At 41.4% G+C, this 14,682-nt stretch overlaps 1 protein-coding gene across 1 annotated transcript; it reads left to right on the top strand.

Annotated features, from left to right (window-relative positions):
* Positions 1–5,221: 5,221 nt before the first annotated feature.
* LOC119657939 (protein cramped) lies at positions 5,222–14,548 on the top strand. Its single transcript, XM_038065128.1, has 11 exons — positions 5,222–5,408; positions 10,766–10,890; positions 10,950–11,088; positions 11,154–11,414; positions 11,471–11,674; positions 11,762–11,952; positions 12,013–13,065; positions 13,116–13,253; positions 13,310–13,919; positions 13,975–14,117; positions 14,181–14,548. Exons 2-11 carry the CDS (start codon positions 10,801–10,803, stop codon positions 14,274–14,276), a joined length of 2,925 nt encoding a protein of 974 aa, XP_037921056.1. The 5' UTR covers positions 5,222–5,408; positions 10,766–10,800; the 3' UTR covers positions 14,277–14,548.
* Positions 14,549–14,682: the final 134 nt, after the last annotated feature.

The following is a 14,682-nucleotide window of genomic DNA, read 5'->3' as shown; positions in this document are numbered from 1 at the left end:
CAGCCAGTCCTTCCTCAGTTGCATCAATTATTAGGTTTTTTTTTTTGGGAGTATGGTAGGTGAATGTGTTTACGCATAGAGTGTTGGACTCCCGCAACAACACGCTGGCGGACTACCAACTGAACACCTCCCTGTCATCAGAGAACTAGCCTGGAACCGTTTGACGCATTACTTCGGGCTAGCCCTCCCGCTCTCCCGGCTTTGGGAGCCTTCAAGTCAGGAAATTCCTTTCACCAACGGGAGAGGAAGGGCGGAAGGGAGTTGTTGTTAGTTCAGGGAACCCCTTACCATCCGATCGCTCCGCCGGTCGAGTTCAATCTTCTTCGTAGTAAGAAGAGCCCGAACATAATGCGCAATACGATTCCAGCTGCCAGCGCTCTTCAGCATCTCTGTGACAATGTTGTCTGGAGAGAGCTCCCCTGTGTCTGCATAAAGCTGCTGGCGGAGGCCGTCCCACCTCTCGCAAGAGAAAAAGGTGTGTTCAGCGTCATCCGCCACTCTATTGTAGAACACACAATCAGGAGATCGCGCCTTCCCAATTCTGTGCAGGTAAGACTGAAAACCTCCATGCCCACTTAAAAGTTGGGTGAGGAAGTAATCAATCTCACCGTGCTTTCTGTTCAACCATGGGTCTAATTTGTCGATGAGCCGCGCAGTCCACTTGCCCCTTGGCTCATTTTGCCAAGAAAGTTGCCATTCGCTAAGGGTGCATTGACGTTTTTCACGGGCAACCACTTCTCTTAAGTTTTCGCCCTTGCGGCGATAGCTAGCTTTGCGCTCCTTGGCAAGGAGGGCAACGGGGATCACTCCCGCAATCACCATCACAGCCGGTTCGGAGACGGTGCGATAAGCAGACGCCACTCGCAAAGCTCCCCGCCTCTACACTTGAGCGAGGCCTTTACGATGCACCTCCTTGTCAAGGGCATCAGCCCATACCTCCGCACCATAGAGAAGAACGGACTGCGTTGCTCCCATGAAGAGACGTCTCCTAGTTGATATAGAGCCCCCGACATTCGCCATTAGCCGACTCAAGACCGCGACTCCAGCTGCAGCCCTGTCCGCTGCTACTTTGATTTGCTCGAAGAAGCTCATCTTCGAGTCGAGTATTAAACCAATTCGAGCATTAAACCATTATTAGGTATTACGTCAGTTGGTCTTAGCTTGATGAACTTCTTAAGCAGCTTCCCCGTTGTGTCCAACATCAACTTTACCCTTAATTATCAGTACGCAACCTTCCATCGAAAGGGGAAAACGTCCGCTGTCCAGCTTATAACTGAACACAAATTTCACCGCTTCGCTGGGAATACCAGCCGCCGCTCTTGGTGCATTTTTGTCCTTCATAGAGCGCTTCTTACAGTTCCTTTACAGTGAAGAGTGTTCATTCCTCAGCACACCTCCTCTCATAGACAGCATCACATCGGATGGAGTAGACAAGAAAAAGTGCCTGCAGGCGTCAGGCGTGTTTTTGCCTGTTGATTTTGTGATGGAGGCAGGCTCGCAACTCTTCGCTTCGTGCCCGGGTTCATGAAACTTGTGACAAAAGCCACTTCTGTCCTGCCCTTTGCAAACCGCTACTATGTGCCCGTAGGCTAAGTATTTAAAGCGGCGGGTTGCCTTTCGTCTTATTCTGCAAAAGATCTACCTGATTTTTATTTTCCTGCAATGAAGAAGATGGATCGCTGTCTTCTCAGGGACAGTGGCAAGTACCAATTTTTTACCTCTGGAGTTGACAGATGTAACTCCCACCTTGATGTTTGCTCACATCTGGGTAATCCCTTTTTATCGCTTTCTCCACTCTTACATGTTCGCGAGACAATCCTGGAAATAAGGGAGATTTCGAGGGCGCATATGGGTTCTAGGCCGGAAGCCACTACTGTCGTGCCTAGAATACTCTGGACTGCTCACCGAACGTACTGTTCTTGTTAGTATTCGATTCAGGTTCCATAACTATATCACCGGTTCGAGGCTGCTGGACAGAATAACGTCTACTCTAGCGTCTTCTAGTTTAGTGTTGTTGCGGATTTCTCGAAAAACTTCCACGAAATCTCTCCCCTCGTCCAGTTTGATGAGAATGGCCTCTGACCGCGGTTTACTTTTTCGCCCTGTTGTCATCGTAGTTGGCCACGACTTAACTACAGTGGAGTCCCTTCCGTCGCTATTCAACTTTGCCCGCTTGGTAAGTTTGGTTATCATCTTGCGTAATTCTTCTTGCATCCACTCTGTTTTCTCTTCGTCTCCTCTAATCAATTGTTTGTTCTCCCTCTGGTGGGCGGGGGGTACCGGATTTTATGCAATTAGGGGTTGCGCTAGTGATATGTTTTTTTCCTCAGTTCCTCGTCGACTGTCTTCCAGGAGTTTCACTGGTTTATAATGTCCAGGATTTCCTCCATCTTCATCATGCCATTTTTGATGTGTTTCGCTGGGCTAACAGACTCTTAACAGCGGATCGATTCCATGCTGTCTTGCCACCTCACAAATCGCCGCGTATGAAACATAATTAAAGGCACCTTCGATGCCCATTAATGTGTCTCAGGCGTATTACTTTTCAGACATCGCCTTTTTAATTTTCGCCATGAGCTCATGGAGTTCTGTCTCCATGAATTTGCCTGCCTGGTAGGCATTTAGCTACAGTGGAGTTTCCACTTAGGAATGTTTACATCTCGTAATAACAAAGAAAGTTAGACTGGTCTGACAGAAACTTTTTGCATCTGTGTTAATTTGTTTCCCTGGTGTGGTTATAGATATCACCTCCAAGTCACCCCAGTTAATTGGAATAAGAGCGTATACCAGGCATACACACTAGGTACACTAAAGCAATAATGATGCTATCCGAGCCCAGAGTCTTTTATCTATGGATGAGAGATGAGATTTTGGATGCTTCTTGTTGCATTTCGAAAAAAAGGTTGCCCGTTTCTTCATCGTTTTCTATGTCCACTATAGAGTTGGCTATAAACGCTTGCTGACTACTCTTTGACAAGAGCACATTCCAACTTTGAGGTCACCTCAAGCGAGCTCGTTAAGGAATGCCCTTGAGAGTTCGGTTACGGAATTCCTTTGACGTTCTTCTCTGTTTTGCCAAATCTAAGTTCTACCACGGTGCCCTTCTTTAGCGTATTCAGTGGAGAGCTCTCTTCCAAAAACTTTTCTCGTGCTAGTAACGATCATTTGGGTTATGTTCTCAATACCATTAATGGATTTCTCGCGATGTATTCAAATCGTCATCCAGTGTATCAAGAAATCGTTGTTTCGGCCGGCCGCTTAGTCATTTTTCCCTAGACTTCAATATACAGAACAATCTTGGCAAGTGAATTCCCGTTAGCGTGGTTAGCCTCATTTCGCAGGTGATTATGGCTTTTTATGTCATTGATTTAATGCAACATATTCGTCTCCATTACTGCGAAAAGCCGTTCATTGTCTTTTATAATCCACCAACACTCAGAACCATAGCGGCCGACAGAGGGAAGGACACTGCGTCAAATTTTAGATTTGAGACGTTCGTTGTTATGTCGATCAAAGCTTTAAATACATAATTGAAATTTTTCAACTACGAGTATAGGATCACCTCTTTTTTTGCTGATTTATTCTGCCACTGCCACTTCTATCGTCCCATCAACAATTTCCAAATACAGAGCCATTTGGTTAAGCTCCATTACTCGATGAGAGAGCAAGCAGATGTCATCAGCAGAGTCTAGGTCTTACAGAGAAGTTCATATTGTCCATTGAAACCTTTTACGTTCTTCGGACAAGGCACAACTTTGAAACCATTAATAATTTCTCCTACCTAAGGTCAAAAATCACAACGGATATAACAGCTATAATGACGAAATCCGTCTTTCACCATATAGTGAAAGCTCTTACCGTACAGGAGATGGATGATTCTGTAGCCCATATGACGACGACTGTGGATAAAATCCGGCTCAATAGGCTACGGTAGACGGGTTATCGAATCCGCCTGGGTTATGATGATTCAGACCAGAACGACTATAAATCTATGGTAGAATTTCTTTTTCAGATCCTGCCTCACGTGATGTGATGCCGTAAGCTAACACCAGACACCTCTTAGGGATATCGAATTGGTGGACCTTGACATTAAAACGGGATATCTGGAGTTTTTACAAAGGCAAGCCTAGACCGAATACGATTGTTGCATCGTTGATGGTAATCGCATATTTATGTACTTACTTTTTCGATTCCTCTTCACTCTACATATAACTTCGTAGCTCTTTTCACGCTGAAGCATTATAACCCAGGTGATTATGACTAATGATGATTATGATATTCCTTTAAAATTCTAACTATTAAATATCCGCTTTTGGCCCCATTTGCTTATTTTTTCGACATCCCATCCTAGCGTGAACAGTACTTCCTCACAAAAACGAAATCATAGTGTGCAATAGAAGAAATAGGTTACTAACTACGAGAATGGTTTCTGCAGATCCGCTACATCCTCTTTTACTTTAATATCCTTGGGCCCAAAAATATTTCTCTAAAGCAGAATAAGCAGAATGAAAAGAAATTGTCGTAAGCTTCCTGAAGAGGAGCAGCTACCTCGAATGCAATGAGATTAGTTACAACAAGAATATAACGGAGAAGATACACGTTCCGAAGAAATTTATAGCTATTATCAAAAAGGCATATACCACAGCAGAAACAACATAAGAACGAGACCTTTTCCTCTACGTAATCTCTCAGAGCAAAATTAATCAGAATTTGAAAGCTTCTTCCTTGTTTGTATGATTAATACAAGAATACTAAATATATACATACTTGTATGTATATACTTTATAGGTATAACACGAAAATTCTCTTTATACAGAGCAAACTCGTATGTAGAGTTTATAATCAAATTCAGGCCATATCGTCGTTAACATAAGAAGTAAACGGATTACGGACAATTAGAGAAATGATTATCTTGTATAATAAATAGTGTACCTTGAAGTGAAATCTTGCAAAAGTGTACTTTCTGCGAGAACGGAAATTCCGCCATGCTGCTTGACCACGGGCGGTAAAATTCGAATTTGGTAAAATTTTTCCGCTTTTTTGACGGCTTGTTTATTTTAGGTAGACATAATTCAGTGTTAGAGGACGAACCCAGAAGCTGTTTGCAAATATTATCTCAATATGCTCAAGATTTTGACTATGCAAAAACGTTTACTGGAAGAGTCGTTACGGCGCGAGCACGTTGGCAACTCCGCCACTTATCGTCCTCTGTCGTTCATCAACATCAAAAGTCGTCTGTTTTGTAAACTGAAATAAGAACTGCGGTGCGCGGGTACGTCAACTGTCGCGATTTGTGCTAAACATTTTGTGTAACTTTAATTTTCTTATTTAAAAATGCTTATCAAACGAGCAGAAGACCAGAGCAAATGAAAGGTGCTTGATCCGAGTGTCGCCGGCTTGAAAATTAGGTGAGGAAGTTCGTCAGAATTTTGCTACCGTGACAATTATCGTGAAGTGATTCGCCATTTTAGGTGCCAAATATTTTTATTATTTTCTTGAATTAAGGTCTGTTTAGAAGAAGTTCTCTGTAAATACTGGGTCTGTTCTGAGGCGAAAATTCACGCTTTTCCTTAGATCCAGGAGTTTATAGTGAATTTATTGAGATTTAAGTGCCAATGCATGACATAATCATATCCAATGCTAGTCTTGGCGGTCGATTGGAGGTAAGAAATAGAACACAGATTAACAGGTTCTTTTGAGTTTTCCTATTCAACAATCCGAGGAAAAGTGTTTTACGAATTTGTAATCAGAGCAGTGAATGGCTACACATTTAGAAGGACCAGACGTATTTGCAAAGTAGTCAATTTCTATCAAAATATGAAAGGCCCTTCCATCCCGCGGTGTCGTTTTGCGCCGAATGTGCAAATTATTGGAATCTATGTACATCTGTGAAGTTAATAGGCTAATCTCTGTTTGATGGATAATGCATGGGTGTTTATTTTCCAGTCGCAATCTGCATTTGGACAAGAACTTGCATAAAAGGATATAAGTAGAAGATGCACTTCATCGATCATCGGTTATATTCGAGAACAGAATGGCGAAGTGAAGATAGGTCGAATTGACGATGTCAAAGGATAATAAAGTGTTTGAAGGCGCACATGGGTTTGATTGCTGCGAAATAGATTGCAAACTAGAAACATTAATAATCTCAAAATTGGGGATTGATTGTTCAAAGATGAAATGTACTCAGCTGTTTGCTTAACCTTTGGACAGGTGCCGTTTAAATTTTACTCTCACATCTGATTTTAGAAACCTTTTGAAATCAAATATAATTATATTTATTTGCGGAGGGCGCAACGTGACTTTGTCTGGAGTGGGGTGTTAACTGGCTACTGGATCATGCAGTTTCCCTCGTAAAATCTGCAAAGGAAAGTGGGACCAGTTTCAGATTAGACGACGTTCACCCAAATAATTCACCTCATTGAATGCTCTAATACCGTGAGATAGATTGCCACTACCAGGCTTCGTCAGCATCAGATATTGACATCGGAAGAGATCGAATTTGGTATTGAAAGTTCCAGAATAAAGAAATAACCTTCAACATGTCGTCACACGAACTGGTTTCACACATCCTAGGAAAATGCCTTTCTGAAGATGACAGTGATTGTGGTGGGTGATTTGTCATTTTGTCAAATTGGGTTCTGTTCCATGAAACAATGGTTCGGATGGCTTCCTATTGAAACACTAGCAGTCTTTAGCGAATATCAAAACGTCTTAGAGAAGAAAAGTGTTCCAGGATTCTTGGTTAAAGAAGACTCGTTTGATTTCGGGGGAATTCGGGAATCTCTTGTCGTAAAAGGTGACTAAAAGGGATAGAAATCTGTAGGCTAGCAAAGTGCAGAATTATATTGCTATCGAAACATGAAGAACGCCTCCGATAGGGACTGACCTCAAGGCTACAACTTTTGGTTATTGAAAAAGGACTATGATTTGTTTTGTGAGTGTGTGCACGCTCCGAAACAATGGTATCGAGGGTCTTCACAATGCGCGCTTTCTAAAATTGGAGCGAGAATTCCAATGATATAAGCTCTTTCTAGCCTAGTGAATTAAGATGGGGACACTCTGAAGAGTACTCCTCTCCCTCTTGCGATAATGTGCTTTTGCAGTGGTACTAGGCGCGAATCCATTGTCGGATTGTTACCTTAAGGCGCGTTCTCTTGATTTGGGAGCCGGTTCCTGATAGACTTCTGACTGCAAGATTCCGGTTCAGATTAAGAAACATTTCAATACACCAGCAGAGGTTTTCATTGGAGAAGGATGCCTTCTATTAGTTATTACCCGCAGTTCAGGAGAGGCGTTTTGGAGGTAAAATTGTAATGGTGATGGGTGATCTGAATACCTCTCTGGTAACACGTCAGACATGTGGGAAACACGGTCTTGGCGACGATAATCATCATCAACGGCGCAACAACCGATATCCGATCTAGGGCTGCCTTAATAAGGAACTCCAGACATCCCGGTTTTGCGCCGAGGTCCACCAATTCGATATCCCTAAAAGCTGTCTGGCGTCCTGGCCTAATCCATCGCTCCATCTTAGGCAGGGTCTACCTCGTCTTCTTTTTCTACCATAGATATTGCCCTTATAGGCTATCCGGGTGGGATCATCCTCATCCATACGGATTAAGTGACCCGCCCACCGTAACCTATTGAGCCGGATTTTATCCACAACCGGGCGGTCATGATATCGCTCATAGATTTCGTCATTGTGTAGGCTACGGAATCATCCATCCTCATGTAGGGGGCCAAAAATTCTTCAGAGGATTCTTCTCTCGAACGCGGCCAAGAGTTCGCAATTTTTCTTGCTAAGAACCCAAGTTTCCGAGGAATACATGAGGACTGGCAAGATCATAGTCTTGTACAGTAAGAGCTTTGACCCTATGATGAGACGTTTCGAGCGGAACAGTTTTTGTAAGCTGAAATAGGCTCTATTGGCTGACAATAACCGTGCGCGGATTTCATCATCCGTAACAATAATAGATATAAAAGTTGCCTCGAAAAGGACCACCATCTGGTAGTCGCTTACGTTTGTTTGCGTTTTGCGTTAGTCATTTCTCGCAGGGTTGGGCAGCTGCGACATCCCAAGTTCAACATCGACCGCTTTACTGCTGTCGCTCAATCGTGGGAAAGCTATCTCGCTCGGACGGCAGATACTCTGAGAATATTTATGAGCATTGGGCCGCCATCAAAAATGATCTTTTCCCGGGTACTGCGCAGGTTATCGGCCAAGTTCCGAATGGACGTCAGAAGATCCGACTGGTTGTGGAATCATGAAAGATCGATGAACGTAAAGGATTCTCGATTTTCAACACTCGAGTTTCGATACCGTGCGAAATACTGCTGGTCCAGGAGGCAGAAGCTGCCGCAGATTGCAATGATTCCAGAAGTGTAGACCGCATCACGGAAGAATTTGCATGTGGAGGCCAGCTTTCCGATGGTCTTGTGAGGGGAGTTAACGGCCGACTTCTCAGCCATTATGAACAGCAACTGAAGAAGTGGAAAGAACATTTCATCATGATTTTTAACTGTATTACGTCTAGTGTGAATGCAGAATACGGGCGTGTGGCGTATGTGGTCGTATGATGGTTTTGAATCGTGTTTCTGTGCACAAGCTTCGATTTCATTCTGGGAAAGACCGAGAAGAAAGTCTTGTTCGCTAACTGTATCCGCCGTGTGATTTCGTCAGTCTTATTCGCGTCAATTGACAGGCTGCTACCCAGATATATAAAGCTGTCTACGAATTCGATGTTGAGATCTCATATGTTGATGCCAGAATGAGGTGGCGTTCTACTTCTTGATTGCATCATTATTTTCGTTTTGTCCTCATTGATGCGTAGGCCAACTTCTTTTGCAGTTGTCTGAAACTTCCCTATGTCCATATATTGATGGACACTATTAAAGCATTGTGTAAACATTGGGAAAATATTTCCCCTATAGTATTATTCACTAAAGGACCCTCCTTCCTTAAAAAATATTTTCGGCTTTTTCCGCGATTATTCCTCCACTAGCTATCATGACTTTTACGCCAAACATCGGGCACTGTATTGTGGGAATATACACTAAATTATGTGTTCTCTCCGTTCTATTCTTCCAACTGGGCGTTGGATACGGTTGTATTAAAAATTCACCCGTAAACAGGTTGTTTCCACCCTGCTGAACTATGAGCGTTGTCATCAATCTCTCTCTTCTATCCTGGCAACTGGGCTTTGCATGCGTTTGTATCAAAAATTCGCCCGTAAACAGGTTGTTTCGACGCCTCGAATGTTATTATCAACCAAGTCAAGGTTTTGAAGCTTCTGGCAGAAGCTCAGGCGATTGCCTGCTCTTTGTGGAAAGTAAAAGTTTCACATGTTGTCTATACCATTCACCATTTCCCCCCATTTGTTTGGTCGAATGTACTGTTGTAGAGTTTACCTCGATATTTTTTAGTGAGTTCCATGGGTGCATTCAACCGTTCCTCGCTGTCCGCGTCTATGCTCCTGGCTTATTTTCGGGTCACTTCTACGGAAAGCGCGATGGTCCACCACGTCGTTTCTTATCCTCCACATTTTCTCTTTCTGAGAAAATTCTTTTCAACGTGTTCTTGGACCCCCAATATTTTAGAGGTTTGGTGGTTGCTGCAGCCAGACCAACGCATCCTCCGAATTCCTACTCATCCTTAGATTGGGATGCTCACTATTGCTGTTGTCTAGAAATTTCACTTCGGTGCATTCAAAATCTTTAAACTGGTGCTAGTGGACGTGGTGCTTATCTGATATGAAGTTTTAAATTCAACTAATGATATCTTATCGAAAAAATATCCGTTTGGTGCCCTCTTGTTATTCTCTAGGAGGCAGTATCTGAGGCTTATAAAAAAGTAATGAGATAATGGCACATCTGTATTCTTTCTTCGAGATTGCACATTCCATCCAAATCATCTTCCAATTTTCGGATCTGCTCTTGGGGATTCTTATGCAATGGTGATCCTTTTCGCGAAATGGAATGATTTAGACATAATTCCAATTGATCTTAGAGCCCAAATTATTAAATTTCGAAGCTGCCTTATAATTTTTTAGCAGTCGAAATGCACGTGTTTAAGCGCAGTGCTTTTTTCTTCCAAATGCTATAAACTTTGCATTCAGTCAACACTAATGTCACCTTCTTTGTGCTGCTCCTATATTGTAGTATGAGGACAACAGTGGTGAATTACAGTCTCAATCTTATGGTTGCGTTGAATTAACATATTCCTAGATTTCGGGCAAAACAGCGAAGGTAGATTTTATACTGTCGGTGCGTGAAACATCATCAAATTCGATAACTTCTTCGACAGAAACAATACTTCTTACCTAACTGAGTGTATTACTGCGCTGCTTCTGCCTCTCTTGAATCGGGCGCAGTTACTCTTGGAAAATGTCCTTCCCAATGTTGCTGCATAAAAGTGTTCAATTATGATGCTCTCTAATCTGAACTGAAATCTTGTAATTAAGGTCCTGTCGAAAACCGGTTTCGGCAAAGATAGTGACCTCATTTTCGAACTCCTGTTTATAATTAGGTTATTTACTTGTATTCGCTTTATTTTATTATTACTCTGCACTGTCCCCATTAATGTGGTCGCAATAAGTACTTCACTCTTTACATAGTTATGCATGTCAAATTTATTGGATATTCCCGTGCTGGACTTTCCCGTTTTTCGTGTATTATTCTGATCTATCGCACAAATTGACTTTATGTGATATTTAATAAAAATGGTAAATTTGATACAATGCTAATTCCTTGAATTGATTTCAAGGTCACCGAGGCAAATAACCTTCAAGTGTTTTAATAATGGAGGAAAATGAAACGGAAAATGTTGATAAGAAACTTGAAGAGAACATTATCAAAAAGAAACCGGCAGAGGATAAGGTGAAATTCGAGGTCAGTAAATACACTTATGAAACTTTATGTTGACAGGACGTCAATTGTCGTAATTTTAGAATGTAAATACTGAACAAGAGTTGCTGGGCTCTGTGACCACGGTCAATAACCCAGGACTGAGAACAAGTGCCCGGGTGATTCAGAAAATGAAGCAAGACTCCATACGGCCATCGACTCCGCCTCCCATGGATAAAAAAGGTATCTTTTCCCGTTGCAGAAATCATGTTTATGATTATTATTAAAACATTAAACACTAATCACAGATGGACCGAACGATAAGAGTTTGCAGCGAACACCATCACAGACTAAACCTCCTAAAGTTATTTGGTCAAATTTCGAAAAGAATCTGTTTTTCGACGCCCTAAACGAGCTCGGAAAGGATTTCGAATCGATTGCGAACTTCATCAACTCGAAAATTAAACGTAAGACTTCAGCAGATCAGTCGTTCAAAACCAAGGAGCAAATTCGGCAAATTTATTATCAAACGTTTCATAAATTGTCGAAATATTTAAAATTTTCCGATGGTACGATCGCATACCACTTGGTTTCGTTCATTTTCTCATTAGTGTTACTATTGTAGATGTCAAGAAACCCGCTCAGGAGCTGTACGCCTTGATCAACTATGGAGAGATGCGACGGAAACTTGCTTTTGTTTCAGAGAAGAATTGCATGAAGATTAAAGATCTTGTCTATAAAGGGCACGTCACTGTGCGAAGTAAGGGGAAAAACATCCGAATCAAAACGCCACCTTGCAAGGCACTAAGGAAGCTGAATCAATTAGACGGTAAGTGTAAATACTGTTTTTTGAAGATCTTATCAGGTCAATTAGGATAATTCGAGGAACATTTTTTAATCTTGGAAATCTTCGTAGATTGGCAAGAAGATATCAATCTCCCGGCAAAAATAGAAGTATGTTTAAAACCTGCAAACATGGATGCCTGGGCACGAGTTCAAAGCATAGCACAAAATCCATTAGTTCAAACTACTGTTCCCCTTCAAAAGAAACTGGTGAATGTAATAAAAACCTTTCAGTATAAGTGGCGCGACGAGGAGACTAAGTTGGTGAGTTTTGTATAAATGTCTGGTGAAACATCTTGTTCATTGTATATTTGTAATTTCAAGGCTCTTCAGGCATTTACTATGGGTAAGCAAAATCAAAATGCGAATGCCAAGCAAGATAATAAAACCCCCAGTGAAGCCGAAAGTCCCAGTTTCCAAGAACCACTTTTATGTCTTTGTCCATCATCTGATTCCGTAATCCATAGACCGCTTATTAGTATCACAGAATTCTTGAGCAGCTTCAGCATCTGCTTAAATTCCTACGAACAAAAAATCGGAGTGAAAGTGCGTGGTGAGACGCTCTGTAACAAAAGGCAACGCTCAGATAGTGGCTGCGAGAAGAAAAGTCCAGAAAGTAAAAAAGTAAAAACTGAACTTGAATTAAAATCCGCGGAAATAAACAACTGCAACAACGTTAACCCAACTGACTGCGATGACAAGGAAGAAAGAAAGGAACCAAAACTATACTTGAGCGAAGTGTCAAACTCGAATCATTCAAATCCTGAAGATTGTCACGATTTAATGTTGAGCGATGGTAATATGCCTCGATTAGAACGGCAAGACAGCAAAGAACCAGAAAACGCAAAGAAAATTGAGCTGTTGATAAGTAGTGATAATGCTGTAAGCGGTTTTCTTTCTTCCGCTCCTAAATTGGAAGATATCATACCGGAAGTAGTTGTTAAAAGTTCTTCTGATACGAAACCACGTAAAAAAGATATTAAATGTTCAGGGAGTAAGAAGAAGGATACTAAAAACATCACGAATTTAAAGCCTTTGTTGGATGAGGACACAGAACGGAAAATACGTAAAGGATGGACTGTACAGAATGCTAGTGATATTAGTATTGGTGATTTATATATAACCTTCGGACACGATTCAAAAATTACTTTTGAATATTATTGGTTTAAAAAGGACGTGGAGAAACAGTCGAAGAAAGAACGATCATCGATTCCATACAATATAAATAGCGTTGATGAAGACTCCTTGAAAGCGATAAGAACAAGCAATATCTGCAATAAATTACGACACCTATTACTCATAGCAAGCTTAACGGAACGAGTGAAAAAAAAGCCATGCAGCTGCGGACATGTTTGCGAGAAAGGTGTCAAGCATAAGGTTTGTTTAAAGTATTACATAAAATGCAGTCTTAGTGAATTTTTTTTTAGAAAGGAGATGCTGAATCGTGCGCTAAAACATTTGTTTCTAATAAGACTTACACAACATCAAACAGCGATTGTGTATTCAGGCAACCCGCTGCACCTCATCGACGGCAGGGGCTAGAGAACTTCAGATTAATTCAAAATGTAAGTCGGCTGATTTTATTGTATCTAGGGGGTATAATTTTTAGTCGTATTTGCAGGGATTCCGTTACAACCATGCACGTCTTTTGGTGAAGAGCAGAAGTTTGGCTTGTAAACAAGTTGTAGTTCAACGTTTGCTTCCAGTACAACCAGGGATGAATCAATCTTACGATGTTGTTACGCCACAAGTACATGTTCGTACCATTGTGGAAAAGCCAAGTGTGCAGCTACAATCTTGGCCAGAAAGAAAGGAGATTGAAGCAAACAGCACAAACGCGAAGGAGGAAATTGCCAGCACAAACGGAAATAACGAGCAAAATGAACCGGCAGTCCCATTAGACGATAACAATGCAAATGACTGTAAAATTGCCTCACCGCAGGAGAATTTGACTGTTAGCCATACAAACGGTAGGCCCTTCATGGCATTGGGTAGAAACGATGAACTACCTTCACCTAGCAATGACTTGAACGAAAACGGTACTCCTAAATCGTTGGATCTGATATCCTTAAGTACAAAGGATGATATATTTTCATCCAGTAGTAGTAACGCCAGTGTCATTGAATCTAACGGTCTTCAGAAGATCATTAATATTGGCGAGGATCCTGGCATCCAACAATTGATGGAAATATCCTTACCCTCACCTGCACCAGCACAATGCCTAGATGACAGTAAGATATTCAATGCAATGTTGATATTGAAATTAATAATCGTTTATTCTCGAAGGTGACATCTGCAGCATACCGCCTATGAGCCCCATGCGGCTAATACGAGATTCGCCGTCTGATCCGAAATGGTTAGAAGATAATCTCAATGACTTTTCGTTAAGTAGTTTCCTCGGCCACTTGGATGAAATGAATCGAGATGTGGTAAGTTGTTTTATCACTTTCGATGATCGACTCGAATAAAGGAACTCCAATTGCGTTTCGTAGGATACGATGTCGGTGATGAGCGAATCAAGCCAGGATTATATGACGAAATTCGCAGAGATAGCGGCATCAATGCAGCATGAGGACAAAGACTTATAAGCTATCATTTCTCACTTGTTTACATGCAACTTCGAACGGAGCAGTCGATAAGCTCACTGTATACCTTTGTTTATTTAAAAGTTTTATTTAAATGTTATTTATTTTGCTATTACTCATATTTTATAATCATATTAATGTTACTCATTAAAGCAACGTTTACATTATAATCATAGTTGATATACACAAAAACATACATATTCATAAGTGTAAGCGCTTTCCATTTACCCCGAAAATTATTCTGTTTTATTCACAATAAATATTTTATACATTTATATAATTATGGTTTAATTTTGCGAAGAACAGAAGCGCAGTATCATAACGTTAGTGACCTTACTTTATCCATCAAATCTTATGCAGTGATGTTGGCAAGGACTCCTTCAAGAACAAACAATTTCATTCAACTTGG

Source organism: Hermetia illucens, chromosome 5, assembly GCF_905115235.1.
Source record: "Hermetia illucens chromosome 5, iHerIll2.2.curated.20191125, whole genome shotgun sequence".
Classification (NCBI taxonomy): domain Eukaryota; kingdom Metazoa; phylum Arthropoda; class Insecta; order Diptera; family Stratiomyidae; genus Hermetia; species Hermetia illucens.
This window is presented reverse-complemented; position numbering and strand designations above follow the sequence as displayed.

Bases quoted from the DNA above. Each gene is read 5' to 3' on its own strand.
- LOC119657939 (XM_038065128.1), top strand. From the start codon at position 10,801: ATGGAGGAAAATGAAACGGAAAATGTTGATAAGAAACTTGAAGAGAAC. The intron at 10,891-10,949 runs GTCAGTAAATAC...TCGTAATTTTAG, and splicing joins AGGATAAGGTGAAATTCGAG to AATGTAAATACTGAACAAGA. The intron at 11,953-12,012 runs GTGAGTTTTGTA...TGTAATTTCAAG, and splicing joins GCGACGAGGAGACTAAGTTG to GCTCTTCAGGCATTTACTAT.